The sequence below is a fragment of the Vulpes lagopus genome, chromosome 10, assembly GCF_018345385.1.
Source record: "Vulpes lagopus strain Blue_001 chromosome 10, ASM1834538v1, whole genome shotgun sequence".
Lineage (NCBI taxonomy): Eukaryota > Metazoa > Chordata > Mammalia > Carnivora > Canidae > Vulpes > Vulpes lagopus.
The window spans coordinates 86,808,569-86,836,455 of record NC_054833.1 but is presented as its reverse complement, the minus strand read 5'-3'; the positions used below and the strand labels follow the sequence as shown (position 1 = coordinate 86,836,455).

The 27,887-nt window shown below is 59.9% G+C and overlaps 1 protein-coding gene across 7 annotated transcripts; it reads left to right on the top strand.

Moving 5' to 3' along the window:
* The first annotated feature begins 887 nt into the window (after positions 1 to 887).
* Positions 888 to 27,849, top strand: PLEKHG5 (pleckstrin homology and RhoGEF domain containing G5). Of its 7 annotated transcripts, none has more exons than XM_041770903.1 (21): positions 888 to 1,012; positions 1,848 to 1,924; positions 17,712 to 17,841; positions 18,761 to 18,863; positions 19,219 to 19,276; positions 19,650 to 19,741; positions 20,172 to 20,308; positions 20,605 to 20,750; positions 21,236 to 21,430; positions 21,509 to 21,697; positions 21,975 to 22,070; positions 22,669 to 22,956; positions 23,200 to 23,310; positions 23,404 to 23,553; positions 23,633 to 23,770; positions 23,915 to 24,034; positions 25,259 to 25,391; positions 25,482 to 25,597; positions 25,685 to 25,896; positions 26,309 to 27,085; positions 27,361 to 27,849. In XM_041770903.1, exons 1-21 carry the CDS (start codon positions 1,009 to 1,011, stop codon positions 27,368 to 27,370), a joined length of 3,282 nt encoding a protein of 1,093 aa, XP_041626837.1. In that variant the 5' UTR covers positions 888 to 1,008; the 3' UTR covers positions 27,371 to 27,849. The 7 variants fall into 7 exon arrangements, with proteins under 7 accessions (XP_041626837.1, XP_041626834.1, XP_041626833.1 ...); XM_041770900.1 differs by lacking the exon at positions 888 to 1,012 and adding an exon at positions 1,096 to 1,443; XM_041770899.1 differs by lacking the exon at positions 888 to 1,012 and having other exon boundaries at positions 22,669 to 22,719; positions 22,807 to 22,956.
* The last annotated feature ends 38 nt before the right edge of the window (positions 27,850 to 27,887 follow it).

Below are 27,887 nucleotides of genomic sequence, written 5' to 3'. Positions count from 1 at the left end.
TTGCGAGCACTCTCAAGTCCCTTGGGGGAGTCCTGGCCACCTCTGGAGGCTCCATTTCTGCAGTGCAAAGTGTTTGGAACCATTAAAATGCTGTCCAAGTATCGCGTGGTGCCATTTACATAAAGCACAAGGCCAGGCAAAACTAATCCCTGCAGTAGAAGTCAGGACAGTGTCTTCCCTTGTGGGGAGTGGCTGGCACCCCCCAGGAGGGGGACTTCTGCAGGTGGGCTGGTGACGTTCTGCTTCTTGATCTGGGTACTGGTCATTTTGTGAAAAGACATTATGTGAGAATTTATTGAGCTTTGCACTCCTAACAGCTGCACTTTTCTGTACACATTTATATTTTCCGAAAGTTTTAAAAATGCTAACCAACAGAACAACAGTAGGTAGTTACCAAGCCCACTCCCATTTATGGAGCCCTGCTGCCGACCATGACAGCGCGTCCGAGCGGGGGTACTCTGCTGGGGGAGGGGGAGGGGAGGGGGCCGGAGCGCCGTCCTGGCCCGCGCTCCTCCCCACTGGGCGGGGCCACCTCCGCGTAGGTGGTACGTTGCGGACCAGGAGGAAGAGCGAAGTCGCCTAAAATGCCTTTATTCCCGCTTGCCAGGAGATGGAGAAAATGTCTCCTGACACCGAGGCGTCCGGGGGCTGAGGGCGCCGGGCACCCCCGGCGGACGCCCCCGGAGCAGGGCGCGGGGTGCCGAGCGCGCGGCGGCGGGCCGGGGGCGCAGGGGGCGGGCGCGGGCCGTGGAGGGGGCGCGGCGCCGGGGGGCGGGCCCGGCCGCGGGGTCCCGCCCCCCGCAGGCGGGGCCTCCCGCCCGGCTCCTCCCGCCGCCCACCTGCCCCGCCCCGCCTCCGGCAGCCGAGGGTCCCGCGGCGGCGGCGCTCCGGCCTGTCCCCCCGCTCCCGGCCGGCGCCCGCCCCCCGCCGCCGCCGCCGCCCGCCCCGCCGGTCGCCCCGCGGCGCCCCCCGCCCCGCCCGCGTCCCCGGCCGCTCGGCGCCTCCTCCATGGGTGAGTGCGGGGCCCCGGGCCGGCCCCGCCGTGCAGGCCTGCGGGTCGGGCTGCCTCTGCGCCGGCTCGAGGAGGGGCGCGGGCCGGGGGCGCCGCGCGCCGGCGGGCGGGGCGGGGGGAGCCGCGGGGGGCCCCGAGGCAGAGCCCCTCGAGCTGGGAGGTGGACGCCGGCCTCGAGATCAGGGCGCGGGGGGTCCAGACTCTGCCCCGGTGTTGGGGCCCGCATCAGCAGCACCCCTTCCCCGGGCCCTGCACGCCGGCTGCAGCAGCCAGCCTCTCTGCCCGTTCCCTGCCCCCTCCGCCGCTGCGACCCCGCCCCTAGGAAGAGAGGGCCGAATCCTGGGTCAGAGATGGACCGCGGGGCAAGGGGACACCACCCGGGGCCTTTGAGGAGGAGTCCATGCCCAGAGGCCGGGAGCTGGAGGGCAGGGGTAAGGCGGGATCGTGGACCCGGCAGCCCTGCGGGACACCCCCCCCCCCCCGGGAAGTCTGGAGCCCTGCAAGGTCACCGAACTACCCCCGCCCCCCCGCTAGTGGGACAGAGGGAGCCGGCAGCTTATTTCCAAAGACGTTTTCTCCCCGTGGAATCTGGATAATTTCCCTGGGGAACCGCAACAAGAAAAGGACTCTGCAAACAGATTCCCGTGCAGATAAGTTGGCATTTAAAAGAAAAAGGGACACTGACCTCCTTTGAAGGGAGGATTGAGGAGACAGCTCCACCCATCCTCTCTTCTGGAGGCCACTGGGGCCCCAGGGCCGCCTGGGTGCCCCCACCTGGGGCGCAGCCTCTCTGGGCCCCACCCGGCTGATAACCCTCTGCTTTTCTCCTCTGCAGACGACCAGAGCCTGGCGGAGGAGAAAGGACTGCACTGTCAGAACCCAGGCTGCATGGACAGGGGGCGGGCAGCCAAGGTAGGGAGGCTGGAGGGCCTGGGTTGCTGGGAGCAGAGGGGTCAGGGCTCTAACTCTTGCTGGATCCAGGCACGGATACCCACAGGGCCCTGGCAAGGGTGCAGCTGGCCCAGCCATGGTGTCATCTGGGTTCAAGGGTGGATAGGGCACTGGGTGGCTGGTTTAGGAGGCAGAGGGGCTGCTCTTGGCTCAGAAACAGCAAAATGGAGGAGTTTTCTGCAAGAGCAGGGGGAACTGGGGTGCCCCAAAGCCCTTTCCTGCACTGCAGTCCTTGCAGCTGCCCTGGGGTTATAGGAGCCATGGCCCCATGCCACAGATGAGGAAACTGAGACCTAGGAAGAGAAAGGACCCACCCCACCCCCAATCCACCCAAAGGTTTTGTTCCAGTGCCCAGCTGGCACCTTTCCTGCAGCACTGGGCCACTCTTCAGGCTTGGGCATGGGTTGGGGACACTTAGGGAGCTGGTGAGAGTGACTGTGTCATGGAATAACAAAGGGAAGAAAGGATAAACTGGTCCTTTTTTTTTTTTTTAATTTTTATTTATTTATGATAGTCACAGAGAGATAGAGAGAGAGGCAGAGACACAGGCAGAGGGAGAAGCAGGCTCCATGCACCGGGAGCCCGATGTGGGATTCGATCCCGGGTCTCCAGGATCGCGCCCTGGGCCAAAGGCAGGCGCCAAACCGCTGCGCCACCCAGGGATCCCGGATAAACTGGTCCTTAAGTGCCAGGGCCTGGGAGCCATGAGCAGGACGGAATGAGGGGAGAATGAGAAATATCATCGCTGGGTGATTCTGGCCATAATGTGCCAGGCTTTGTGCCACGTGCTCTTTCTCTGCTTTATGTGCTACTTGAGGGAGCTCTGCTGGGAAGGCCTGGGTGCCCCGTTTTCCAGATGAAGATACCAAGGTTCAGAGAGGTCCTGTGACTTGGCTGAGGCCCCACAGCTCATGAGAGACCAAGCCAGGGCTTGAACCCAAGCGTGGCCCCTTCCAGCATGCATTTGAGTGATCATGGTAAAAACTGCCAGCACTTACTGTGTCAGGCATGGAGCTGAGGACTCGCTGTCTCCTCCTTCTGGCCTTCTGAGATGTGTCCTGCCATTATTCTCATTTATATATGAAGAAACAGGCTCAGGGAGCGAGTGGCTCACCCAAGGACACATTGCTGGGATGTGGTAGAGATAGGATTTGAACCCAGAGCCCAGCGTAATGGCAGAGCCTGTGTTCCTAACCACCATGTAGCTCAGCTCTGCCAGCTGCCGAAAATGTAAAATGCCACCCTCCCACCCCCTAGCTCCCCCTCCCACCCCCTCCGTCCAGACACACGCTCCTACATTCTGTACAGGAAGACCAGGTTAGAAGGAACATGGAGGACTGTTCTGCGGGCGGGGACAGGAGGGGGAGGCTTTCAGTTGCCGTGGTCACCGGGTAAGGGGGCGGCTATGATGTCAGACACAACCTACTGGCACGGATGGTGCCTGGCACTGGGGCTCTGGTGTTGGCTGGTTGCCTCACTCCCAGATGGGAGCTCCAGGCAACAAACTGGTTTCAGCTCCCCCCCAGCATACGTCCTGCCGGTGACCTGCAAAGCCCGAGGGTCCCTCCTGTAGGCAGTTGCTCCTGGGGCAGGCCCCAAGCTGCCACAGGCAGGGGCGAGGGTGGGAGTGTGCAGAGGTGAGGCCTGTGAGTGGAGGGCTGGTCTCAGAGAGTATGGGCCTCCCACAGCTTCCAGGTCCTAGCTCCAGCCCAGCCCCTGGCCTGCCCAGAACTCAGTGTGACTAACATTGGCCAGGGGGTCACCCAGCCTGCAGGGGGAGAGTCCAAGTCCTGGCACCAGGGGGACCCATGGTAGGACAAATGGCACAGACTCACTTTGGGGATGAGGATGCTCGAATGAGCAGAGGCTGGGGGACCAGTGAGGGAGGACTGGTGAAGGTAACCACTGGTGGAGGCAGGAGTATGAGAGGCAGAGCAGAAGGCAGGGCTGGTCCAGGAAAGGGGAACTGCCACAGGCACATGTGCAGGGGAAGGAAGTAAGGGCAGGAGGCTCGTCTTGCCAAGGGATTGAGCTGGCTGGAACAGAGAGGAGAGGAGGCGAGTGACATCCCACTTTGGTGAGAAAGAGGAGCAAAGAATGTCCTTGGTGGTGGTAATCCCCACCACTGACCGGACAGGCTTGTACACCAGGTGGGGTGTTAGGCCCTTGCCCTTGTCTCACTGAACCCAGGAGGACCTCAGGAGAAAAGCCTTATTCTCACATGATGTGATGAAAATGGTGCTCAAAGAGAAGAGAGCTTGCCCACTTTGCACAGCATGGCTGGCAGAGCTGGATCTGGAGAGGGATCAAGAGCCTCATTCTCGCTCCTCCCTAGCCCTGCTCAGAAGGCTAGCAGGATATGACTAGCTTTTTTAAGGAGATGACGTCATTCATTCGTTCACCGAATCAGCTTTCAGCATCTGCTGTGCCAGGCCCTGTTCTAGGCCCAAGGCCTCCTGGAGCAGATATCCCAGCTCCCCTGGGAGGAGGGGAGAAGCCAAACCGGTCCCCAGGCTTTGTTTTAGTGTCTCATGGGTGCTGGGGCTTCTGAGATGAAGCAGCGGTTGCCACCCCTGCCTCCTGCCCTGGAGTTCCTTCCAGGGGAATGAGGATGCTGAGTGAGCAGGAGGCCTGCTGGGGTTCCAAGGAAGGAGCTAGGTGGGAAATGGGGAGGGGGAGGCAGAGCTGGGCAGAGAATGCCTGAGGTCAGGGCTTTGGAGACCACAGGGGAGAAGTTGTATCCCTGCCTCTCCTCAGGATGGAGATGTGTAGGGTAGCCCATACCTGTGAACTCCAGGGTCAAAGCTCAGTCCTTTCCAGCTGTGCCACTCTGGGCAGATCACTACACCTCCCTGACCTTGGTTTCTTCCTCTGCAAACTGAGGCTTCTCCAGTGGTGGGAAGGATTAAAACAGGGCTCAGACGTGAAGGGGTTAGCATGGAGTATGGCAAGATGTAGGTGTTCCAGATAATGCTGGCTGTCCATCTACCATGGAGGGGGAGAGAAACCCATCGACTTGGGTGTGCCCTCCTCCCCCCGCCCCGAGACCTCCCCAGATTCCATCCCAGACCCCAGCCAACCCCAGGCAGCATGGCTAATGTTTATGGCACCACTCTCCTGTTCCCAGGGCAGGTGGAGCTTGGAGTCTTGGGAGGGAGGGAGATGAGGGAAGTGTTTGTCCCTCCTTTTGTGGAGGGCCAGGTGATGATGCAGTGGGTGTCCAGCCCTCCTGCAGATGAACCCAGGACAGAGGGTGGCTGAACTCCCCAGCTCCTTGCTAGGCCCCCCCTGAGCTAGGTGCTCTGGTCAAAGTCTGTGCAAGGCACTCCAGGTCACAAGGGGACATGGAGGAGGGCTGACACTATCCCAGGGGGCACTTGAACATCATGTTTGAGGGGAACTGAAGACTCAGGGGTATTTTTTTCCTGAAGATGGGACCCTTAGGGCATCTCCTCAAAGGTCATGATTCTAGCGGCCACTACTCATCCATGCCTCCCCACAGGGACCTCTTCTTGTCCTCACACCCACCCTATGCGTCAGGGACTACCTCTCATCTCCATCTTAGTGATAGGACCCTGAGAAGCAGGGAGGTAAATGACTTGCCAAGGCAAGGCCAGGACTTATACCACATCTGTGTCCTCAGAGCTTCCATTTCTTTTTATCTTTTTAAATTTATTTATTTGAGAGTGGGCGAGGGGAGAGCATGAGCCGGGTGAGGGGCAGAGGGAGAGGGAGAAGCATACTCCCTGCTGAGCAGGGAGCCCAATGTGGGGACTCCAATGTGGGGACTCTGGGATCATAACCTGAGCCAAAGGCAGACCCTTAACCCTTAACCAACTAAGCCATCCAGGTGCCCCTAGAGCCTCCCATTTCTAAGGACCTCTCAGGAGGAAAGGGAGGTGAATTTTTCTGCTTGGCTCCAAGGGCCCTGGCAGGAGGGTGAGTTTCCAACAGCTGGAGCTGCTCCTCAGTGTACAGGTTGGGCACCCCATTCCTTTTTTTTTTTTTTTGGTAAAGTTTTTTATTGTCGTTCGGATATGTGGTGTTTGTAAGCTAGCTATTCCTAGTGGTATTCAAGCAGAGGGAGCAGAGTTCCCTTCCAGCTTAACAGTAGACTGTGAGGTGGCAGGGATGAGTCAGGGGGAGGTGTGTCTAGGGGAGGGGTGGCCAGATGAAGACCAGTGGACACAGGGCAAAGGAAGGGGCGGATCTGAGGTCCTTGTGGGGAAAGAATGGGCAGGATGTAGTGAATAATAGGAGAGGGAGTCACCTATTCTCCTGGGCAAGGCTTTGGGGGTGAGAGGTGGGAGGCCAGGGTGTCCTTGAGAATGGCCCAATTCTGGGGATTCCTGGAGGTGATTTTTAGATGCTGGTCAGCTATAGACAGGTGGCAGTCCAGTCTGCAGCTGGAGAAAGTGGCAGGACCAGAGAAGCAGTGCAAGTGGAACTCCTGGGCTTTGGCTAGGTAATTCTGGGGGGAGCAGGTGATGGCATGGGGTGTCTGGCCCAAGAAGCAGGGACAGAGAGGATCAACTATATGGGATATGGGCAAGATGAGCCGTCCTGAAGTGGACCCAGCCCCAGGGAGGTCAGTGCTGCCAAAGAGGGCAGTGCCTGCTAGGAGGGAGAACCTGCAGCCTGGAGGCCCCAGGCCGCCTGAGGGCCATGAGGGAGGGGGTTCTAGATTTGGAAAAATGCAGATGGGCCTTAGCCCCAGATCTGCCCCAGGCCCTGGGGGCCATTCCCCCTGCACCCACCTCACCCAGCTGTGATATTCAGGGAAGGGGAGAGGTGTGCTGAGCGCAGGTTGTCTGACTCCTCCTGCGAGTGGCCTGTGTCCCTTGTGTCCCCGCGCACGCCCACACACACATACACCCCACACCTCCAGCCCCCTGTGCCTACGGCAGAGTTACTCTGAAGCTGGGCAACCAGGAGAGAGAACCGGGGAGCACCAGGGATGGAATGGCCCCCTTTCTGCCATGCCTGGCACGGGCTAGGGGGAGAAGAGGGGGCCCAGAGGCGGCGCATTTCTCAGGCACAGTTCAGAATCCTGCGGGAGCGAGCCTGGCTTGGGGCGATTCCCGGGCGGGGCTCGGCCCGCGGGTCCCTCCGCCCGGACCCCACCCCTCCCGGGGCTCCTCTCCCCCGCTAGGCAGCTTCCTGCCGCGGTCCTCGCCCCCTCGCCGGGGCGGGCGAGCTCCCGTCTTCAAGCCCAGCTTAAAGCCTAGGAACTTCGAACTTTCCGAACAACTGCAAAGGGCCAGCGCCCTTGGGGGCAGCGCCAGTCCCTGCCCCCCGCCCGCATCCCGGGCCCTAGATCCCCCCACCCCCAGCGCCGCCCCGCCCCGCTTCCTGCGGGCGGCAGCGGGCTCGGGCGCGGGGCCTCCCCGGCTCCCAGCCGGGCGCTCGGTTGGTACGTCCCGGCCCGCCCAGGTGGTAGCGCCCGCGCGGGCCTACCGTAATTCCCCTACGTCCCGCGCCCCGCGCCGGCGCTGCGCCGACGGAGCCCGCCCCGCGGCTCGGGTCCTCCCCACGGCTCTGCGCGGCCCCCGGGGCTTTGGCAGCCGTCGCCGGAGCCCCAGCCACAGGGGAGGAGACCCCTGTCCCTAAGGTGAGTCTCGCGGGGAAGCTGGGGACGAGACGGGGCTGGGATCGGGACGAGCTCCGAGACTGCCCCCGAGTTAGTGGACAGAACCGGGAGTAGAGGGTCCCGCGCAGTTCCAGGGCTGCGGTGGGAATTGTTGGGCCCCACTGGCCCTGACTCGAGGGTGGAATAGGCTCAAGCTCCCGCCCCCAGCCCGGGTGACTAGGGTGGGGTTGGCCCGGCTCTAGGGCCGTGAGGAGCCTCTAGGGACCCAGCCCCAGTGTGAGGATTCTTGGCTGGGCGAGAAGATCCTGCGGGGCCTTGGCGCGGGGTGAGGGTGGTGGTGGTGGTGGCGGCGGGTAGGCTCCGGCGACCCTGCCCGTCGCCCGAGCTGGGCGTCCAAGAGTTGGTCCCAGGCGGAAAGTCGTCCCGAAGCCGGCAGGGGGCGCGCGAGTCTGAGCCTCGGGCGGTCTGGGCCGGCCCGCACCCGCGTGGGGGAGGGGAGAGGGAGAGGACCCAGGAACCTGGAGAAGCCCTAGCTTGCCTTGATCAAAGACGCGGAAATGGAGGCCCAAGGGGCCTCGGGTCCTACAAATTCTAAAGGAACCTTCCCCAGATTTGCCGGACTCTAGGAGAATTTTACTGTTCTCCTGCCCTAGGCCAGGTCCAGGCACATATTAGGGCCCAGAGGCCATCCCTAGGTAAAATAGTCCAGAGAACTGGCCAGTGCCCTCAGCACAGATGGGTAAGGGTGGGGATAGGTGGGCCCCAGAAGCAGGTCTTCTGTCGCCGGGGCAGGTGCCTCCTCCCTCCTCCCCTCCCAAGGAGCCTTCTATACTATGCTGGTCAGAGTTGTCAGAGATGGTGGGCTTCATTCAGTGCTGGGATCTTGGACTCCAGAGTCTGGCACATTCGTGCAGGGACTGGGCAGGCGGTGAGGTTCACGGGCCACAGCCTCTACCTCTCTTCTTAGCATTGGGTCCCAGCTGGACTGCTCCCTGGGGTTTTAGAGGCCTGGCTGACTTCTGGGGCCTGTGTAGTTAGCCTTGCCTGCAGAGAGGTTCCCTATACCCCTGTCATCTGCCCAGAACAGGGCAGGGCCTTAAGTCAGGCTCCACCTCCAGGTGGGCCCCAGAATCCAAGGGGGTGAGGCCCAGGCCTCCAGGAAGGGAGAGGCTGGGTGGGCTGTTTGGAGCTAGGAGAGCAGCCTGGCAGAGCTGGCCCCACCCTGGCCAACCTGCTCAGACATGCAGCCTCCGCCCCTGGATTTCAAAGGTGCCAGATGGGGCCTTGGGGCCAGGAGGCTCCCAGGGGAGCTCAGCCTGGATGGGGAGCTCCTAGGCAGTCATGTCCGTCTAGCTAGGGGGTGCTTCAGGCTGGTCAGCTGTGAGCAGGACATGGGCCTGGACCCAGACCTATGGTCCCTCCTCCTGAGCGGGGAGTTCCTCTGTCCCACCAAAGACCAGGCCAGGTCCCCAATCTGTTATGGGGCCTGATGGCCCACAGTCCTCTGCTTTTCTAGGGTTGAGGAGATAGTGGGGAGGGATGGCAGGGGGGCTCCTGCCTTGGAGACTCCATTATTCATCAGCCCCAGCATCTGGTTTCTGGGTATCAGTTTCAACAAGCCAGTCCTGACTCATGAGCCTGAAGCTGGGGCTGGGCCCCCTCCCCAGGGAGCCAAGGGCCGAGACCTTTTTGTCCTGCGCATGGGCTATTTCAGCTCCCTCCCATAGAGGAGGTGAGGACCCAGGAGACTGCTGGGGCCTTCTCTCTCTCCTGGTGCAAGGGCCAGAGGCTCCTTTCTTCCGCCAGCTCTGTAATGTCCTTGACCCTGCACTTCTGGCCCTGAGGCATTAGGGCCCTGGTCCTCCAAAGAGCAGCCCTCTCCCTTGGCTGGAGGAAGCAAGCAGCAGCATGACTTGAGGATGGCCAGGGCCTGGACACTCAGGTGACCTCCAGTGACCTGCCTGGCCCAGCCCCCATGGTTTTTGCTTGATGTGACCTGGTAACCCCAGGCCAATAGGATCACCCTAAACTGGCTTTGGGATCTGCCCTGTCCCCAGTGGGGTGAACCTCAAGGCTCTGCTGTCAGAGCATCACTTAGCTGGTCTTCATGCCCCCCTAGCCCTCCCTGAGGCATGAGGGTACTGGTCCAAAGCCCAGACATCCATCTCCCCAGCTGCCAACTGGTAACTTTGGGGCAAGCCGCTTAACTGTCCCAAGCCTCAGCTTCTTCATCTGGTTAGTAGAGATGGTAATGGTATCTCCTGCTTAGGGTCTTTGAGAGAGGGAACAGGATTTGCTGCCCAAAATCCCTGGCCCAGGCCTGGCACATGGGTGTGCTCAGCTGTCAGCCTGTAGGGCAGCAAGGACAGAGATCTGTGGTAGCAGATCTGTGTGAGCAGGCCAGCAGGCCCAAGGTCATGGATCCTAGGAGGCGGAAGAGGGCCTGTGGTCAGACAGCTGGGAGGGCTTTGTTGACCATTGGCAGCAGGCTGAGACCTTCCCTGCCCCCACTGGCAATCTCTGCCATGAAGACCCTTCCTCTGCCTTCATCTGTCCCTTCTCATCTGGTTTTCACTGAGCACCTGCTGTGTGCCAGACCTGTTCTCAGTGTGGAGGGCGGCACAGTGGGGGCCAGCCAGCCAAGGCCCCTGGCCTCTGGAGAGGGTATTCCAGCGGGAAGTGTGATACTCAAGAAGTGAACAAAGAAGTAAAATAATTTCAGGTCGTCTTAAATGCTTAGGAGGAAGTAATTCAATGTAAGAGGATTGAGAATGAGAGATGTAAGGGGCCACTTATTTTGAGGGGAGGTAAAGGTTTTGTCGACCAGGTGGCATTGACGTGGGGGCCCAGTGCCCCCCGTTGCGAGATCAGGGGCACATGTTGCTCCAGTCAGAGAATGTAGAGGTGCAGGCTTGGACACCACCAGGAGGGGAGGTAGGAGCCAGGCATGTGGCATCTTATTCTAAGTCACTGGAGGATTTTAAGTGGGGAGTGATATGATTGGTTTTAGTTTTCAAAAGATCTGTCTGTGGTGTAGACAGTGGATGGCTCAGGCTTTGGGAGTGGAGGTGGCCCTTGAAGCCTGTGGTCTGGGGTGTACTACTGCTTGCTGCCTCCTCAGAGCTGTCTTCAGAGACCCCACCTTCCTTCCCCACCGCACCAGAAGGAGGAGGGATAGGTGGGCTGATGATATCATGCCCCTCGCCCCAGCCCCATAGTTACTGAGATGGGGTACCAAGGAGGTCAGAACAGCAGAGTTAGAAGTCTGGGTTTCAGTCCTGCCAGTGGCTTATCACTTTGTCTCCCAGCAATGAATGGAGATAGCAGCACCCGCCCCTATGTTTTGGGAAGGAGTGGGAAAGCTCTGTTACAACCTGCAGCGGGGACCCCACCGCCACACCCCAATCCTGCCCTCTGGGGCTTCGATGAGCGCCCCCTGGCGGTGGGGCAGGCGGAAGGGACCCCCGCTTGGAACAGCAGAGACCTCGGGATCTGGGGGAAAGCCCAGTTGGACGTGGGGTTTTCCTGACGCTCTTTCACACCCAGCTCCCGGGGGATCCCAAAGAACGACCCTCTCCGCCCTTTGCACCTATGTGCCTGCAGCCTCCACCTGTCGTCACCCAGCGCCCTCCGCTCCCCCGCCTGCACCGCGGCCTGCACCGCCGGCCTGGGCAGTGGGAGCAGGGCCCCGGCTCCAGGACTGTGCACCGACGCTCCCGTGGCTCAGAAGGCCCTGTGGGCGCTGGAGGGGTGGTTCGGGCACCTGGAGGTCAGAGCAGAGACAGGTGTCCCTGGGCCAAGACGATGACCCGGGGGGATGTGCCCGTCTTGGGCCCCCTCTTCTGCCGGCGTCAGGGAGCTCCCCTGATGGAGCGAGCAGGGGTCTCGGGACTGAGGGGGAGGTCGGCGCGGGGCGGGTGGAGGGCAGGGCAGCGCCCGGCGCCGGCGGGGCTGGGGGGTCCCGGGGCGCAGTCGGGGCGGGGCGGGGAGCCTCGGGGGCGGGGCCGGGGGCGCCGCGGGCGGGCGGGGGCCCCGGGGTCCCGGCGCGCTCGGCCGGGGGCGGGCGCGGCCGCACAATGGCAGGAAGCGGAGCCCCGCGCTTTGTCCGGCGGGCGGCGCAGACCGCCGCTTCCTCCGGCCGCCATGGGGACGGGCCCCGGCGTCTCCGGGCGCCGTGCGGCCTCCAGGCCGGGCCCCGGGCTGCCCTGCCGGCCGGGGGGTCGCGCCCGCGACGGGGAAGGCCAGGTACCGGGCGCGGGCGGCGGGGGGCGCGACTGCCCGGGCGAGGTGTGTCCCCACTCCGCGACCGAGGGGCCGGGCGGCGGCGGGCCCTCCAGCCCTCGGCCTTTGTGTCTGGGCTACTCCGGACACACCTGCGGGTCCGGGCCCTGCGCTGGGGGCCCCTCTCCCTTTCCTTCCTCCGCGCAGGCCCTGCCCACAGCCCGCTGCTCCGGCCTCCAGCCTCCGGCCCCCGCCCCAGTGCGGGTGGGGAGGGCCGACTCTGGTGCCCCGTCCCCATGGGGGGCAGCCTTGACCGTGCTCCCTCAGGGGCGCCCCCTGTGATTTGTAGAGGTGGGGTCCGCTCGCTGCCTTCGGAGGTGCTGGGTGGTTCCATCCCGTGGGCTCTCAGCTCTTTGGGTTGAGCCTCAGGGACTTCCCCCTGGACCCTGCTGCCTCGACCCCACTGGCCCAGGGTGGCAGTGGTCGGCAACAGGAGGGTGGAGAGTAGGCTCTCTGGCCTGAGAAGGTCCAAGAGTCTGGCTTTGGGAAGGGACTGCCCTGCTCTAGGGAGCTGTGGAGCTCCTGCAGTCTGGGGAGGGAGGTATGGGGGGGCCAGGAGGCTGTACCCGCCCCAGGCTGAGCCTCCCAGTCCGGGTTGTGGTTCTGGGAAGTTCATTATCAACCAGACCTGTTGAGTTAAGTGAAGAAACATCTACTTGGTTCAGATCCTGGGCCTGACCCTCACATGCCCCTGCTGTCCCTGAGCCTGGGGGGTGCCCGGAGGAGGTCAGCCACGGGCTGGGCACTGGCTCCCACCATTATCATTAGCAGCAGTAGGAGTAGGGGAGTAGGAGTAACAATATTATATTAGCCGTAAAAGGAGGAGCTGTGGGGGTATTCACCAGAGCCCACCACAGTCCTGGGAAATGAAGCATCCTGAGTGTCTCAAGGGAGACCAGTGCCTTCAGAGGGTGGGCACATAGTAGGTGCTCAATAAATATTTGTTGCATGCTGAATCTGCTATCAGAAGTAAATCTTTTTGTAAGATCTGTTGTCTGTGTATTAGATTGGTTTAAAAGCAGGATTGAAGGGAAACCTGGGTGGCTCAGTGGTTGAGCTCCAGCCTTTGGCCCAGTGCATGATCCTGGAGTCCCGGGATTTAGTCCCATGTCGGGCTCCCTGCATGGAGCCTGCTTCTGCCTCTGCCTGTGTCTCTGCCTCTCTCTCTGTGTCTCTTATGAATAAATACAATCTTAAAAAATAAATAATAAAAGCAGGATTGTGGCAGAGAGCCAGGGACTTGGGCTGGAGGGTCCTAGAGGCCCTCGGCAGGACCCTCTAACCCTCTAGTATGGCACCTGTCATGTCACCCCCCCCCCCCCATGAGACTAGGGCCTGGGTGACCTGAAGGTTTGCAACCCTATCACTCTGTGCCAAACCTGGCACCAGCAAAATGAAACCATCGAGGAATCACAAAAGGCCTGGAAGGGGTGAGAAGGGGCACTTGCGCCAGGCTGGCTGCCAGGCTGGATGCAGGGGTGGAGGGTGGCTGCCTAGCTGGCAGACTGTGGGGCTCCTGGGAAAGAGGGGCTGAAGTGGGGTGGGTGCCTTCCCCAGATTAGTGAATCTAGTTAAGAGGAGATTAGTGAATTAGTCAAGAGGAGATGCTTGCAGCTTGGAGTGGGGAGGGGTTCCAGAACCTGCAAAGCCAATGCTACTTCTGTCAGCAGTGCCCCGGGGATGTCACAGTGGTAGAGGATAGCGATTTTCACTCTAGTTAGGAGCAGATTAAGTGAAGATAGAAACAGCTGCTCTGGTTGAAGGGTGTCCCTCTCCCCTGCCCAAAGCTCCAAGAACAACATACTTGAAGACCATTTGAGAAGGGTGTGGAAGTGGGGAGCACCTGGTGCCCAGCCTGCTGTTGGGAATCTGGGCCATAATGTCCACAGCCACCCGCCCAGGGCCCAGCCCCACAAAGTCAGACCCCCTGGAGCAGGGGGTCTTCTCAGTTAGTCTTCTCAGTCTTCCCCATGCCAGCTGTCATTCCGTGCCCATGTTTTTGAGGGGTTTTTGGTTGTTTTTCTGTCTGATGGAGGACTGAGGGGACACAGGAGCCCAAACAGTGAGCATCAAACTATAATTGCTTCTCTCTTGTCTCTGTACCCACCCTCCTTTCTCCAGGCTGCCCTGAGGCCAGCCTCCCCAGCTCCTCTCTTCTTTCTCAGCAGCTACTCAGGAATGTGCTGGAAATCTAGAAGTCTGAGCTTTGTAACACTATGTTCAAGTCCTGGCCTCACTGGTTGTGTGACTTCCATCAAATTACTCCCTGAGTCTCACTCTCCCCTTCTGTAAAATAGGGATGATTGGAATTCCTACCTCCTGGGGCAAGGGGGCCTCAGTGCAGCCCCAAGCACACACTGGGTGATCACCGCCTTCTCCTTCCTCCTGTGACTACTTTCTCTGCTGTGTCTAGGCTGTCTGTCCTCACCCTGTCTGTCACCTTGAAAATCTCTGATCAGGCTCTCTCCCCAGCCCAAAACTCTCCAGTGACCCTTCATTACCCTCATTAATAAATTAAACAAGTGTTCACTGAGTGGCTAGGACTGGTGATGGGGCAATAGCCTAACGTCGCTGTCCCCACAGGGCTGGCGAGGTGTGGAGGCAGCAAAGTGAAACAGGCAGGCTGCTCTATGGCAGACAGGGTGCTGAGGGGACAGGGAGTGTGAAGGGGCAGTGACTTCACAGTAGAGGTCTGTCATTCCAGTGTCTGAGGAAGAGCATTCCAGGCTGAGGGAGCGGCAGATGCCAGGGTTCGGAGGTGCGCATGTCAGAAGCAACATGTTGGGGACATGGGGTCGGCTGGTGGAGCGGAGTGTGCCTGGATGGCAGGGCAGGACAGGAGGCCCCCCACCGTCACCAAATGGGACTCTGGCTTTTACCGGAGGGAGACGGGAGGCCGTGGAGGGTTTGGAGGAGAAGGATGAGACTCTTCACTGAGCAGGGGCCACCCTGGCTGCTCACAGAGAGCAGACTGCAGGGCAAGGATGGAAACAGCGAGGCCAGTTATGATGTCATTGTTGTGACCTCACTGAGAGGTGACCACCACGGAGGCCAGGAGGCAGCAGTGGGCTAATGAGCATGGCCTGGTTGAAGCCACAGATATTGAAGGGAGAACCACCAGCATTTTCAGACTGGGTGGGGCTGTAACAGATCAAAGGTGACCCCAAGGATTTTGGTCTAACGTATCCATTTCCCCAGGGCTGCTGTAACAGTGAACACTTGCTGGTGGGTGGCTTTGGAATGACAGAACTTTATTCTCTCCCATATGGAGACCCACGCAATGTAGTAGTGGCTTCACTTTCACATGTGTCCCTGTCTCTGTGTCTCCTGTCCTTTTAAGGACCCGGGCCATAGGAATGCTCCGCATGCTACACCACTACAGACTCCACTATGACCTTATCTTAATGAAGTACATCTGCAATGACCCTGTGTCCAAAAAACGTCACATTCTAAGGTCCTGGGGGTTAGGACTTGACCTGTCTTTTAGCGGGGGGCACCGTTCAGCCCATGCCTCCACACAACTGCAAGGTGTGGCCATTGATTGAAGTGCAGGAACCCGCGTGGGCAGCTCAGCAGCTTAGGTACCAACGTGTGCGGTTTGAGGTGCTCTCGTTAGCATCTAATGGGGGGCGGGCATTGAGAAGGTCAGTCTGCTGTCCTGGGTTAGGACCTCACTGCAAATTTACCTCTGGGAGCCCTCCACGCATAGTCAGTGTTTCCAATCACATGATGAGCTGAGTCAGCAGAGGATAGATGGAGGGAGGTCGATGTGAGCAGGGGCCGCAGGTAGGGAGACAAGCAGGAAGTGGGCAAGGAGGACTGAGGGCTGCAGGAGGCAGCAGCAGAGTGTGGGGTTCCGGGGACCACAGAGGACGAGGTGTGAAAGAGACCACCTGTGTCAAGTGCTGGGTCCTGTGGTTGGACCTAGAAACACAGCAGTTCTGGGGGCCCAAGAAGAGGCAGTTGGGGTGATGGGAAGGGAGAACTTGATGGGAGAGGGTCTGAGAGACAGGGGCAGATTTTCTAAGGTAGAAAATCTTCGGTTGCAACTGTGGTAGTCCTATTCGATTTAGGCAGGCATCACCAGTGGATGTGAACCCCCTGGAGTGTGAGATTGCTGGGGATCAGGCTATCTCGAAGTATCCCCTCCCCCGCCCCCAGCAACTTATTCATCACCAAGAGAAAAAGGACCCTTACACGGTACAGGGAGTCCACAAGTGGGCCACTGAGGAGGGTGCTGTCCACTCTCTCACGTCCCTGCCCAGATGCTCAGCCTGAAACCACCCAACAACCTCCAGAAAGATCACTGTGGAGGGGCTTTCTGCCAGACCGCGGGCTTGAATGCTTCCAAAATGTTGATGTCATGAAAGAAAAAACCAAAAACGTGCAGAGAACTCATCCTTAAGGGAGTAAACAGACAAAACCGAATGCATGTGTGAATCTTGAACTGGCTCCCGTATGAGAAAAAAAGTCTATTAAGGCCGTGGTTTAGACAGTCGGGCAGCAAACACACACGTAGACTATAGACGGATCATACGTTGGGACACCTGGGTTGCTCAGTGGTTTAGCGCCTGCCCTCAGCCCAGTGCATGATCCTGGAGACCCGGGATCGAGTCCCATGTCGGACTCCCTGCATGGAGTCTGCTTCTCCCTCTCCCTCTGCCTGTGTCTCTGCCTCTCTCTCTCTTTCTCTCATGAATAAATAAATAAAAATCTAGGGGAAAAAAAAAGACTATCATACATCAATACTTAGTTTCCTGGCTGTGACAGTGGTACTGGGCTTCATAGGAGATTTCCCATGTTCTTCTGCGCCAGGGAGGGGGAAATGAGAGAGAAGCCAGCGTGACAAAATGTTCACGCCTGGGGAAGTTAGAAGGGTATGTGGAGGTAAGGAGACCTTACAACTCTCCTTACAACTTTCTGTAGGTCTGAAATATTTAAAAGTGGGAAGCCAGGGAAAATACACTAATGCATACTGGGGGGTGAAACATGGAAGTGATTGAGATGGAGACCTGTTTCGTGGGGTTTCGCTGAAAGGGAATGGGAGAAAGGAAGAGAGGAAGCTGGAGGTGGAGAAGTGTGAGCCAAAGGACAGGGAGCCTGATGATGTGGGGGAGGGCGAGCCCTGAGCCGCTCCATACTGGGAGGACAGTCTGACTGGACCAGGAGAAAGCCCACTCTCCCTGCCAGTGCAGGGCAGGTGAGCGGATGTGTTGGGGAACAGCAAGGAAAGTGGAAGAGGTGGGTTAGAGGCGAGCCAGGGAGCAGAGAAGGCATGACAGTCATCCACAGGGTTGGGGGAGAATGTAGGGTGATACAGTAAATATGGTAAATGCTGGGGCTGGGGCACTGCCTTAAAACCCAGATGCCAGGGCCTTTCCCTAACTCCCCCAAAACCCCATTCATTGCATACAAGGTTGGCTATTCAGGGGCCAGATAGGTCACAGAAGTTAGGGCAGAGGGCCTGGGGGTGTGTAGAGAGGAAGGGCTTGCTGGTTCCAACACTGAGCTGGCTGAACCAAATGGCAGCCCTGAGCATTTTGGGGTGCCCTTTCTGCACCCCAGGAAGAGGCGCTGGTAGCAACTGCCTTGTGGTTCTTTACTGGAAATATCCCCTCCATGCTTTGTTCTTTGAAGGCAGGGATCTGCTTTGCTCTGCAGATCCCTCAGAGCGGACACAAGCAGGGCTTAGGAAATGTCCACAGTGAATTCATGAACATGAGGCACCTGTGGGGAGTGGATGGTCGGGAAATGAAGAGCAGCCTCCGGAGGAACCAGGAACCTCACCTGTGCACTGCCATGGTCTGGGCCACACATGTGCCTGCCTGAGGCCTTGCGGGGCCCAGCCCAACCCACCTCACCCTGCTTCCCCACCAGGTATGCCACCACGCTGACTGCCAGCAGCTACACCGCCGGGGACCCCTCAACCTCTGTGAAGCCTGTGACAGCAAGTTCCACAGTGCCATGCATTATGATGGGCACGTCCGCTTTGACCTGCCCCCACAAGGTGAGCCTGGGTAGGAACCCCAGCCCGGAGTTCCCAGAGCAGCTCCAAACCCCCTGCCTAGGAGCACAGTGTGACTGTCCGAGCTGTGACAGGGCCATCAGAAGGACAAGAGCTGACTATAAATAATGAAACCCAAGTACCTGGTGGCCCCTTTTGTGCTACAAGTTTTTTAAATAAGAGAACAAAGTGGGGAACTGTGCCCTATCTGTAGAGCAGGCCTGTCTCTACCAGGGTCTGGGTCTGCATCTCCCATAGTTGCCTCTTGCCTGGGGCCAACATGAAAAAGACCCCTTTCTTCTTGTCCTTAGGGCAGGCAACTGCTGGGCAAATCCTCCAGCCAGGCTGCCAGCGAGCTGAGACAGGGGGGAGGGGGTTGGGGGTGGGCAGGTCCCAAGGAACTTGTAGCAGGGAACAAGAAACCCCTCCTGCTGATTGGGGACCTGGTCCAGGCCCACTGCCAGCTGGCGGTGCTGGGCTGATTCACAGGCATCCGAGTCTGGCCAGAAATGCCAAACCTTTGTCTCTTTTTTTAGCTGGTCAGAGGGACAAAAGGACTCTCCTCCTCTGCCAAGGTCCCCTGGGACTTGGGGTGTGGTCACAGTGCTGGGGGAGAGGAGGCCTGAGAGAGAGAGAGCCATGGACCGGTCACCTCTTACAACAATCCCAGAGGCAGGGTTTCCTTATCCCTATTTTATAGAAGGGTCAACTGAGGCCACAGATGGATTTGTATTGTGGGCGGGGCATCACCTGGGTTGGGGGGTCATCCTAGGGTGCTTGTGTCTTTTTGAGTCTAGGGATGGACAGATGCTAAGCAGTGACTGGCCCACTTTCCTCACAGACCCAAAGGGTCCCAGCTCCTTTGGGGCAGGGGGGCCAGGGAGGGAGTAAACATGATCTTTCCTTCTACTTTACTCCAAAGGCTCTATCCTGGCCCGGAATGTGTCTACTCGGTCATGCCCCCCACGCACCAGCCCTGCAGTGGATTTGGAGGAGGAAGAGGAAAGCTCTATGGATGGCAAAGGGTAGGCGGGCAAAGCAGACCGTCTGATCTGAGATCCAGGACCAGAGGCTTCTGAAGAGCTGACTGGAGACCCCTCCCTGCCCCTGTGATCCCCTGATTCCTGGAGGAGGCTGCCCAACCTTGGGCCAGCGCCCAGCCTGGTGGGATCGGACTCCACCTAAGTACCACTGGGTGTGATTCCTGTGTTGGCCACCAGAGGGCACACAGACCCCTTGTGGGCCCTGGCCTACCTGAGCACAGCTGCCTTACTTGGTCCACGGGGGTGAGCAGGGAGTGGGCAGCCAGCTAGGGCCCATTGACATCCCTCCCTGCTGAGGGCCTCCCTGTGCCTCTAACCTCTGCCCTCTGTCCTGCAGGGACCGGAAGAGCACAGGCCTGAAACTCTCCAAGAAGGCAAGGAGGAGACACACAGATGTAAGGAGTCCCCAGGCTGTCAGGGGGGCTCCTGACAGCCCCTGCCCTTCCTGGGGCCTTTTCTTTCCATCCCCAAGGCTAGGCCTGTCTGCTCTGAACTCCAGGACCAGGGGTGGGGCCTGGAGCGAGTGGGTCTCCCCCCACCCGTGGCCACCACGTCCTACAGCCCAGTACTGCCCACCTTAGCCAGGTGGGAGATGCTACAGGAATTCCTCCCTTGGGCAGGAGGGATACAGGGGACCTCCTTGGGACAGAGGCAGGCTAGGGAGATCCCTTCATTCATTCCCATGCTGGGGTTTCCATCCTGGACCCTGGTAGGTGGGGGGAGTCAGAGACAAGGGGTACAGAAGCTAAGAGACCCATGCCCTTTCAGGACCCAAGCAAGGAGTGCTTCACCTTGAAATTTGACCTGAACGTGGACATTGAGACAGAGATTGTACCGGCCATGAAGAAGAAGTCTCTGGGGTAGGGCTTGGTGGGGCCAAGGCAGGGGGAATGGGGTTGGGGGTAGATGTGGCTTCTTGCCGGCATACCGTGTATGTCTATGTGGTGGCCTGTGAGTGAGGAGGTCTCCCACCTATGGGCAGACTCACCTGTGTATTCCAACACATGTATGCATGGCCTTGTTCTTGGATATGGACCGGGACATGTCTACCTTGGTGTGCAGACACAAAAATGTGAGAGCATGGGCGTGTTGGCATGTATGTAGACATATATAGGAGTGTGAGCCTCTATTAGCAGCTGTGTGTGTGCACGCACACCTGTCTTTGTACCTGTGTATGATCCTGTGGGTGTCTCCCTTTCCCATTGGTAAGGTGGGCTGGAGCTGGGGCTGTGCATGGGGTGGGGTTCATATGACTGTCCCCTATCACATACACCTCCCATCTGGGGGCAGGGAGGTGCTGCTGCCAGTGTTTGAAAGGAAGGGCATTGCACTGGGCAAAGTGGATATCTACCTGGACCAGTCCAACACACCCCTGTCCCTCACCTTTGAGGCCTACCGGTTCGGGGGACACTACCTGCGGGTCAAAGGTGAGCATTTAACCTGGCAGGCAGGGTGGCTGGGCTCTGGCTGGACCTCCCAGAGATGGCTGTGCTTCCCAGGCACAGATTCCCATTGGCCATGGCCCTGAGCAGGCTCATTACTATACAGGTGTCTCTGCTGGGTCCTGGCAATAGGTGCTGGGGTGGTGGAGCCCCGGGGGAGGGCAGCTAGGCTTTGGTTTGGATCCTCAGGAGAGAGGTCTGTGGTGCCCTTCTCCACTGGAGCTGGGTGCTGAGGACCACTCCTTGCCCCCTCCCCACCCCCCACCACGATGCTGCACCAGCCAAGCCAGGGGATGAGGGAAAGGTGGAGCAGGGAGTAAAGGACTCCAAGTCCCTGAGTCTGCCAATCCTGCGGCCAGCCAGGGCTGGAACCCCCTCCTTGGAACGTGTGGACCCCCAGAGCCGCCGGGAGAGCTTGGACATCCTGGTGAGGCACTGTGTCAGGACTGGGAGTGCGGGGTAGGGGGTAGCTTAGAGGGGCCCCTGGGCCCCTCAACCCCCTCTTGGGCTTTGGTTTCCTCTTCTGGCAGATAGGGCTGGGTCTGAGGACAGGGGGCCCCAAGATGATGAGTCTTGTCTTTGAGAGTCTTCTAGTGCCCAAGGAGTGTGTGAGTGAGTGTGTGAGTGACTGTGTGTGTGTGTGGTGGATCCATTTGGAGTCATGCTTATAAGTGCATCTAAGTATGTGTGTGACTGTGTGGTGGTTGGGGCTGGCTGGGTGGGGGCAGTCCATCTGTGCCTGGACCTTCCAGGCACCAGAGCATGTACAGATCTCAGAAGAGGTGGCATCTCACGGTAGGGGTGCAGAGAGCCTCCCACATCTCAGGCTTTGCCTGAAGTCTAGGAAACCCAGCATGGGGTGGGGCTGTGGGAGCCAGCATGAGCCTGGCCTTGACCATCCTCCCTGGCCAGGCCCCTGGCCGCCGCCGCAAGAACATGTCGGAGTTCCTGGGGGAGACGAGCATCCCTGGCCAGGAGGCCCCCACACCTTCCAGCTGCTCTCTGCCCAGTGGCAGCAGTGGTGGCAGTGATAGCTGGAAGAATCGGGCAGCCAGTCGTTTCAGTGGCTTCTTCAGCTCAGGCCCCAGCACAAGCACCTTTGGCCGGGTATGTGGTCTTGTGGGCCCTGGGGCAGGGTAGCTGGCTGGTCCTGTGCCCTGACCCTGGCCATGGGTCTCCTTCCAGGAGGTAGACAAGATGGAGCAGCTGGAGGCCAAACTGCACACCTACGGCCTCTTTGGGCTCCCCAGGCTGCCCCGGAGGCTGCGCTTTGACCACGACTCATGGGAGGAAGAGGGGGATGAGGAGGAAGAGGAGGACGACGCCTGCCTATGGCTGGAGGACAGCTGGCGGGAGCTCATTGATGGGCATGAGGTTGGTACCACCAGAACCCTCTCCACCCTCCCCATCAAGGAAAGGGGGACAATCCCACCCATTTCATGCACAGTGGCAGGATATTCTGTGTGTGGGACAGCGGTGCCAGGCTGCTGTCATCATTAACTCACTGTGGGGAAACTGAGGCAAGGAGTGCCACTTGGCTGTTTTAGTAGCAGAGGAGGGCCCAGAATTTGGGGGACCTCTGTGCTTACCCCCTCTATGGTCGCCCGGGCTCGCTCTGGAACTCTTGGCCCACCCCCTGCCCTTCCTGCAGAAGCTGACCAGGAGGCAGTGCCACCAGCAGGAGGCGGTGTGGGAGCTCCTGCATACAGAGGCCTCCTACATTAAGAAACTGAGGGTGATCACCAACGTGAGTGTGGAATGGCACCTGGCCCAGAGCCACCCCTCTTCCTGCCCCCTGTAGCCTCCTCCTGGGTGCCCTTGAGCAGAGTTTGGGGCTTTGCAGAAGGAGCAGGGGAAGGAAAGGGAGAAGTGCCGTGCCCCAGGGAAAAGAGGGGATTCCCACAGGCCAGGCACCTGGAGGGGATTTTGGGTAAATGTGCCCAGGTGGCTGCCTGAACACTAGGCTCATTCTTTCAGTCACTCATTCAGTAACTTTCTGAACACCTGCTGTGTGCCAGCTGCCCAGCAGCCCGCACTCTGAACGTGGTGTGTGTGTGTGTGTGTGTGTGTGTGTGTTTCTGTGTGTACACGCTTCCCTGGTGGAGGAGGGACTTCCAGGTGTGACTGCAAAGCCGGTCTCCCAGAGCTTTCCCTCCAGGTGGGGATGGGGCAGGCTGACCCCCAGGTGGGCCATGGAGGCTGGGCCTCTTCTGAAGGGGTGAATCGTCCTGGTCCCAGGCAGCTTCAGGGCTTCCTGGGAGGAGGAAGGGGTAGAGGGGAGCCTGAGTCTGGGTGGGGCGTCGGGACTGGGACGCCCCCCGACGCCGCGCTCCCTGCACCCACAGCTGTTCCTCTGCTGCCTCCTGAACCTGCAAGAGTCGGGGCTGCTGTGCGAGGTGAGGGGAGGCCCGGGACGGGGTGCTGGTGGGAGGGTAGGGACGGCGGGGCGGGGCGGGGCCGAGCGCACCTCCCGCCCCGCTCAGGTGGAGGCGGAGCGTCTGTTCAGCAACGTCCCGGAGCTCGCGCGGCTGCACCGCGGACTGTGGGCCAGCACGATGGCGCCGGTGCTGGAGAAGGCGCGGCGCACGCGGGCGCTGCTGCAGCCCGGGGACTTCCTCAGAGGCTTCAAGATGGTACGGGCCGCGCACCGGCGGGGACACTGCGGCAGGGCTGGGGGCTGCGAGCCCATCTGCCCATCGCCCAGCCTCCCCGCGCCAGTGGTCCCTCGTGACCTCGTGGTCGGAGGCGAGGGATTCCGAGTCGGTCTGCCCCTCCCACCTGCGGGGTCCCTTTCGCGGAAGTTCGGCGTGGACCCGGGGTGGTGCACGTGCTGCAGGCAGAGCGCGCGGTAACCGCGCCTTTCTGCCCCGGGCCAGTTCGGCTCCCTCTTCAAGCCCTACATCCGATACTGCATGGAGGAGGAGGGCTGCATGGAGTACATGCGTGGCCTGCTGCGCGACAACGAGCTTTTCCGGGCCTACGTCACGGTGAGGGCGGGCGGGGCGGCGGGTGCGCGGGCGGGGCCCGGGGCCCGGGGCCCGGGGCGGGGCCTGTCCTGAGCCCGCCCCTCCCCGCCTCAGTGGGCCGAGAAGCACCAGCAGTGCCAGCGGCTGAAGCTGAGCGACATGCTGGCCAAGCCCCACCAGCGCCTCACCAAGTACCCGCTGCTGCTCAAGTCGGTGCTGAGGAAGACGGACGAGCCGCGCGCCAAGGAGGCGGTCGTCACCATGGTAACCGGGGCGGCAGGCGGGGTCCCTGGCTCGCGGCCCCTCCCGCACCGGCTCCTGATGCCCCGCCCCCGCCCCCCAGATCGACTCGGTGGAGCGCTTCATCCACCACGTGAACGCGTGCATGCGGCAGCGGCAGGAGCGGCAGCGGCTGGCGGCGGTGGTGAGCCGCGTCGACGCCTACGAGGTGGTGGAAGGCAGCAACGATGAGGTGGACAAGGTGGGAGGCTGTCAGTGCGGGGATGGAGGAAGGGCCAAGCCGGCAGCCGGGCCAGTGCTGGGATCTCCTTTGAGGATGCCTAGCCGGGAAGGGGAGTCAGACCCTGATCTCTCTGCACCTCCCCCGCCCTGCCGCCATCGCCAGCTCCTGAAGGAGTTTCTGCATCTAGACCTTACAGCACCCATCCCTGGCGCCTCCCCTGAGGAGACACGACAGCTGCTGCTGGAGGGGAGCCTGAGGATGAAGGAGGGGAAGGACAGCAAGGTGACTCTAGGGGCCACCCACACCCAGGGCCTCTTCCCCACCCTTTCCTGGAGACTTTCTGGGGCCTAGTGAGGGGTTCCCAGCTGCCCCGTCAGCTGGGTGGTAATTCAAGAAGGAATGACTTTGGTTATGTGACACCTGATGATCTGCCTGCAATTTACTCTTTACGGATATGGCAGCAAGGGCACAGTGGGTGGGGTGCTGGGCTTGCCCACTTGCTGGTGCCATATGAGTTCCTGGTGGGAGGGAGGGGGTGCCTTCCAAGAGCAGGTCAGGAAAAGCCCAGAGCCTTGCTCGTGAGCTGTTAATCCTAGGTGTATAACCCAGAGCCTACAGATTGTGGTTTTAAAGATTTATTTATTTATTTGAAAGAGAGTGCATGCGAGCATGGAGGGGAGCAGAGGAAGAGGGAGAGAAGCAGACTTCCCAGTGAGCACAGAGCTCAGTCTCAGGATCCTGAGATCATGACCTGAGGTGAAACCAAGAGCTGGACACTTAACCGACTGAGCCACCCAAGCTCCCCCAAATTGTGGTTTTATTTATTTATTATTTTTTATTAAAGATTTATTTATTCATGAGAGACAGAGACACAGGCAGAGGAAGAAGCAGGCTCCATGCAGGGAGCCTGATGTGGGATTCGATCTTGGGTCTCCAGGATCACAACCTGGGCCAAAGGCAGGTGCTAAACTGCTGAGCCACCCAGGGATCCCCAAATCGTGATTTTAAAACCACAAATTATAAATTCCATTTTTCTCTTTAATGTAAACTTTTTGTTGAAATAAATTACAAATATATAGGTTCATAAAGAAATACCATCTTACTCTTCGTTTTAATTTTTTTAAAGATTTCATTTACTTAGAGAGAGAGAGCACAAGCAGGGGGAGAGACACAGAGAGAGGCAGACTCCCCACTGAGTAGGAAGCCCGACTCAGACTCCAGGACTTAATCCCAGGACCCTGGGATCAGGACCTGAGCCCAAGGTAGATGCTTCACTGACTGAGCCACCCAGGTGCCCCTCTCTTCAATTTTATTCTCAGGTCCAGAGGAGGCAGGGAACAGGGAAGGTGTTTAGTAAAATCTGAGTGCCCCTACAACATCACCAGAGTGCAGTAAGGAAGGGCTTGTGCAGGGCCCAGCCCAGGAGATGGTGTCATAGCAGACTGGCTGAGCCCTAGGACCCTGGCCCTGATCCCTGGCCTTGCCTCTCCCCTTGCCACCCCCCAGATGGACGTGTACTGCTTCCTCTTTACGGACCTACTCTTGGTGACCAAGGCAGTGAAGAAGGCTGAGAGGACCAAGGTCATCCGGCCACCACTGCTGGTGGACAAGATTGTGTGCCGAGAGCTTCGAGACCCTGGTGAGGAGCCTGGTGCTGCTCCTGGCCAGGGGCTGTGGCCGGCGGGGGCTGTGGTCCTAGCTCATACTGATGCGGGCCCCTTCTCACTAGGCTCCTTTCTCCTCATCTACCTGAACGAGTTCCACAGTGCTGTGGGTGCCTACACGTTCCAGGCCAGCGGCCAGGCTTTGTGCCGAGGCTGGGTGGAGGCCATTTACAACGCGCAGGTGAGAGCTGAGTGGCGGGCTGGCAGGTGGGTTGGCAGGGTGTCCTGGTAGGGGCTGCTGCTCACAACTCCCCTCCCCCACCTGCAGAACCAGCTGCAGCAGCTGCGTGTCCAGGAGCACCCAGGCAGCCAGCAGCCCCTGGAGAGCCTGGAGGAGGAGGACGATGAGCAGGAGGAGGAGGATGAAGAGGATGAGGATGAGGATGAGGAAGAGGAGGAAGGCGGGGGGAGTAGCACTTCTGCCGCCAGCTCCCCCACCATTCTGCGCAAGAGCAGCAACAGTCTCAACTCCCAGCACTGGTATGCTCGCCTGAGCCCACCCAGCAGCCAGAGCAGAGCATGTGCTCCGGCCCAGCACTCCTGACCGCAAGGCCACGGACAGTTGGCAGGGCCAGCCACCACCCCTTCCTCTGATTGGCTTCATGTGGGGGAGGGGAAGGCAAAAGATTTTCAGCCTTAGTGCCTGCTCTGATCCCCCAGGGCTAGCTGGGTGGAGCTGAACTGAGGATTCTTAAACTGTATCCAGCTGGAAGGAGTACTGTGGTGGTGCCAGAAACCATTCCTGGCCTCTGGGTCATGGGCACAGGAATTGGGTGGTTGGGCTGGTGGACCACGTGCTTGCCACTGCTGAGCCTCCAGCTCTGGGAGGGTGGAGTGGGGTGCACCAGGCCATTTAGGTGGCTGGACTGACTGTCTCCTCCTCGCTCCACAGCGCCTCAGATGGCTCCACAGAGACCCTGGCCATGGTTGTGGTGGAGCCAGGGGAGACACTGTCCTCTCCTGAGTTCGAGGGCGGCCCCTTCGGCTCCCAGTCAGATGAGACCTCTCTCAGCACCACTGCCTCCTCTGTGACACCCATCAGCGAGCTGCTGCCCCTGGGCCCAGTGGATGGCCGCTCCTGTTCCATGGACTCCGCCTATGGCACCCTCTCCCCTACCTCCCTGCAAGACTTCATGGCCCCAGCCCCTGTCGCGGAGTCATTGCCACGGCCCCCAGAACTACCACAAGCCCCTTCACCCCTATCCTCCCCCCGCCTCCGCCGCCGCACCCCTGTTCAGCTGCTGCCCCGTCTGCCCCACCTGCTCAAGTCCAAATCTGAAGCCAGCCTCCTCCAGCTGCTGTCAGGGGCCACCACCTGTGGAGCGCCCCCAGCCCCCAGCCGTAGCCTTTCAGAACTCTGCTTGGCTGTGGCAGGCCGTGGCACAAGGACTCAGGGTTCTTCTCGGGAACCTGGGCCCAGCTGGGTTCGCCAGGGGACACCAAGCCCTAGCAGTGGCCCTGAGCCATCAGAGCTGGAGGGCAGAACCAGCTGCCTGGCTGGGGAGCCCGAAAGACCCACCAGGAGGAGCAGAGACCTGCCCTTGGGGGCCTCGCCCAGGGTCCAGCCCGAGCCGCCTCCGGGGATCTCTGCCCAGCACCGGAAGCTGACGCTAGCCCAGCTGTACCGAATCAGGACCACCCTGCTGCTTAACTCCACGCTCACTGCCTCGTGAGTGGCCTGGGCTAGAGGGCTGGCGGCCGAATGTGCTGACATTGGGGGCACAGAGCCTCAGGAATGGGTAGGGCCACTCTTGTGGCTGGGAGCAGATGGCATTTGGGGATAAGGATGGGGATGGGAGGCTGCTCCAGAGGCTGAATGACAGTGTCTACAGTGGGCAGTGGGGAAGGGGCCTAAGGATTCCAGTGGGGCAGAGAGGGTGGCCAGAGCCCCTCTTCATGGCATCAGCCAAAGAAGAACTGTCTCTTCCTTCCTCTCCCTTGCAGGGAGGTCTGAGCAGAGGGAGGCCCCCAAGGTTGCCACTGACCAAGAGATGGCAGACAGCATGCCTCCTGGGGCATCCCGGTCTTGGCTCCAGCTGCTGCTTGTGCCTGTGGGAGCCAGAGTGCCGGGCAGGAACCCTGATTTGCACTTTGCCAGACTGGATGGAAGTGGAGGAGCATACAGCAGAGCTCCTGGCCCAGGCTGCAGTAGTTCCTCAGGATCCTCCAAAAGGCCACGTTCACTAACCTGTCCACCCCCTCCCAACACCGCACCCCACAGGGTCCCCCGCTTCTTGAAGTCACCAGCTCCTCTGGGCTGGGCTCCAGGGTGATCCTTCCCACCTCCACCCTCATCTGGTCCCGGATGGGATGTTTGTTCCCCTGGCCTTCCCTCCCTCCCAGTCCCACTGGCCACCCCAGGCTTGGGTTAGGCTTTGTGTAAAATTGCATATTTATTGAGCTTTTGATTCTTTTATAAAGACTTGTATATACTATTGGAAGGAGTCCTTTGCTTTTGGAACCCACCCCTT

Coding starts and splice junctions, on each gene's coding strand:
- PLEKHG5 (XM_041770900.1), top strand. CDS start 1,413: ATGCCCAGAGGCCGGGAGCTGGAGGGCAGGG. Junction 22,957..23,199: donor TCCTCAGAGGCTTCAAGATG/GTACGGGCCGCG, acceptor GCCCCGGGCCAG/TTCGGCTCCCTCTTCAAGCC. Junction 25,392..25,481: donor CCGAGAGCTTCGAGACCCTG/GTGAGGAGCCTG, acceptor CCTTCTCACTAG/GCTCCTTTCTCCTCATCTAC.